Source organism: Gavialis gangeticus, unplaced genomic scaffold, assembly GCF_001723915.1.
Source record: "Gavialis gangeticus isolate Ggan-Ray unplaced genomic scaffold, GavGan_comp1, whole genome shotgun sequence".
Taxonomy (NCBI): Eukaryota; Metazoa; Chordata; order Crocodylia; family Gavialidae; genus Gavialis; species Gavialis gangeticus.
In genome coordinates, this window is record NW_017729027.1 from 45009199 (window position 1) to 45011137 (window position 1939).

Genomic DNA, 1939 nt, shown 5'->3' on the forward strand with positions numbered 1-1939 from the left:
GAAAAAGTGAAATGGCTTTGTAAAAAAAAAAAAAAAATCACAATTTATCATTGTTTCAGTCACTCAGATATTTAGTAATGGAATCTGCCAAACCATCACAGATGATACAAGTTCATCCTGTCTCTGCTGCTTGGACTTCTTGTTTACTCTTCTGTGTCCTTGACCTCCAGAAATAACTAATACTGAGCTTGCTTTCATTTTCTTGGATCTCTGTCTTTTATTTTTAAGTGAGATGTTTTGATCCTTTAAAAGCTCATATATAGTACTGTCCTCAGTTCTATGTTCCAGGGAATTTGATCCATGAGGTAATGGATCTAGGGACCCAGAAGATGAAGATAAGTCACTCCTTTGTGTAATGGATCCCACTGAACCTCCCAGCCAAACTCCAGTGTCCTGAATATTACTTAAGGCAGAACCCGGTCTCTCATTATGCAGAGCATTCTTCTGATCATCATCATTAGTTTCTGTGCTTCGAGGCAGACTGCTTCTGGATTTGCTTCTGTTTTTCTTGTTTAGAGCTGTAGCCATAATAAGAAATTTGACTGGACCATTATGTGCATGATAGGATACCATTCCCCTTCCTGAGGCCATAATAAAAAAAAAAAGAGAAGAAAAATGTTATGTAATATTACTCTTACTCATAGTGGGCCAATGCTTTACACAATAATTAGTGCATTAGACTAATATAACGTTGTCCAAAGAAGCATGTTCCTTACCATTTTGTGCATATAGGTACAGAACTGAAACACTACAGAAATTACAAAAAGAAAATGTACATCAAAGATGCTTTCGGACTGTAATACAAATCAGCTACAACTTAGACATGCTTCATTCAAGCTGCCATTTGGTTCATAATCTCTTATGTTGTTTTCTCTGTTTTCTCAACAGCATGAGTAAAAGAATCCTCAGCTGACTTGTTGTAGTTGGCACTGTCACAGCCTCGACATTGCAAGCTTTTCCCAACAATTCACAATGGAATATTTGTTTTTCAATTAATCCTACTCCAACCTTCTTGCATAGCATAACCAAATCTATTCCACTGGAACAGCGCTCGCCTCACCCATGGAGCAGAGTCAGATTTGCCTTCACCAATGGCCTCGCATTTATAGGAGAATTGTGAATGAACTCCTAATTTAATGTTTAAAAAAAATCAAACTGTGGGATACTGAATGGGAAAAAGAAAGATTTCATGGTATCAGCCATAATATTGTGTCAACAGCAAATTGCTTAGGATTTAATCAAGAGTTAATAACTTGATGATATGTGTATTTTTCAGCAACCAAAATAAGAGCAATGACGCTGCATTTTGCCAACTGAGCTGTAATTAAGAAACAGAATATTGATAAAAACATGGAATTTTCCACAAAAAAAAAGGGAAGGAAGGAAGATTCTAGAAATTTTATGCAAAATGCGACAATGCCATCATTGCTATTAGAGGAAGTGTCAGAAGTTAGTCAGAAGTCAGTCAATTAAAAAAATAATAATCAGTGCTCTGCTATTCAAATCCCCTATACTCAACTTGCATATTATAAAAGTACATCTTCCCTAGATTTGATATAGCTAAAACTGAGAACTTTTTTATGCCCTTAGGAAAACAATCTTAACTAAAAATGAAAGGTAACAAGTGATAATGATGAAAACATAACAAAAGTGGAAAATGAGAGGTGCCTGAGGCAGAATTAAGGATTTTGTTTATTACATTAGCTATGCATTTCCATGTATTAGGTCTATTTTTAAGGATTCTCCTAAACATTACATTTCATAGGTTCCCCCATTTTTATAAACCTTTTACGTTCCTTTCTATGAAGTTACTACTGAATAGTTTGTCCCTTTGCTAAATATAGTAGGTTTTGTTTTCATTTTGGCAAAGACAATATTATTTGGTTAAAACAAAAAAGTTGCAGACTGCTTAGTTTATAAAGCTTGTCTGCTTCCCTCC

At 35.0% G+C, this 1939-nt stretch overlaps 1 protein-coding gene across 4 annotated transcripts in view; it reads right to left on the reverse strand.

The window, feature by feature from the left end:
- Positions 1-1939, reverse strand: part of ARHGEF10 (Rho guanine nucleotide exchange factor 10) — a 272411-nt gene that overhangs the window by 2581 nt on the left and 267891 nt on the right. For all 4 annotated transcript variants that reach the window (XM_019520609.1, XM_019520611.1, XM_019520610.1 and 1 more), the window contains one exon: positions 38-581. In XM_019520609.1, the coding sequence (XP_019376154.1) occupies positions 64-581 (518 nt within the window). In that variant the 3' untranslated portion in view covers positions 38-63. The remainder of the gene's footprint in view (positions 1-37; positions 582-1939) is intronic.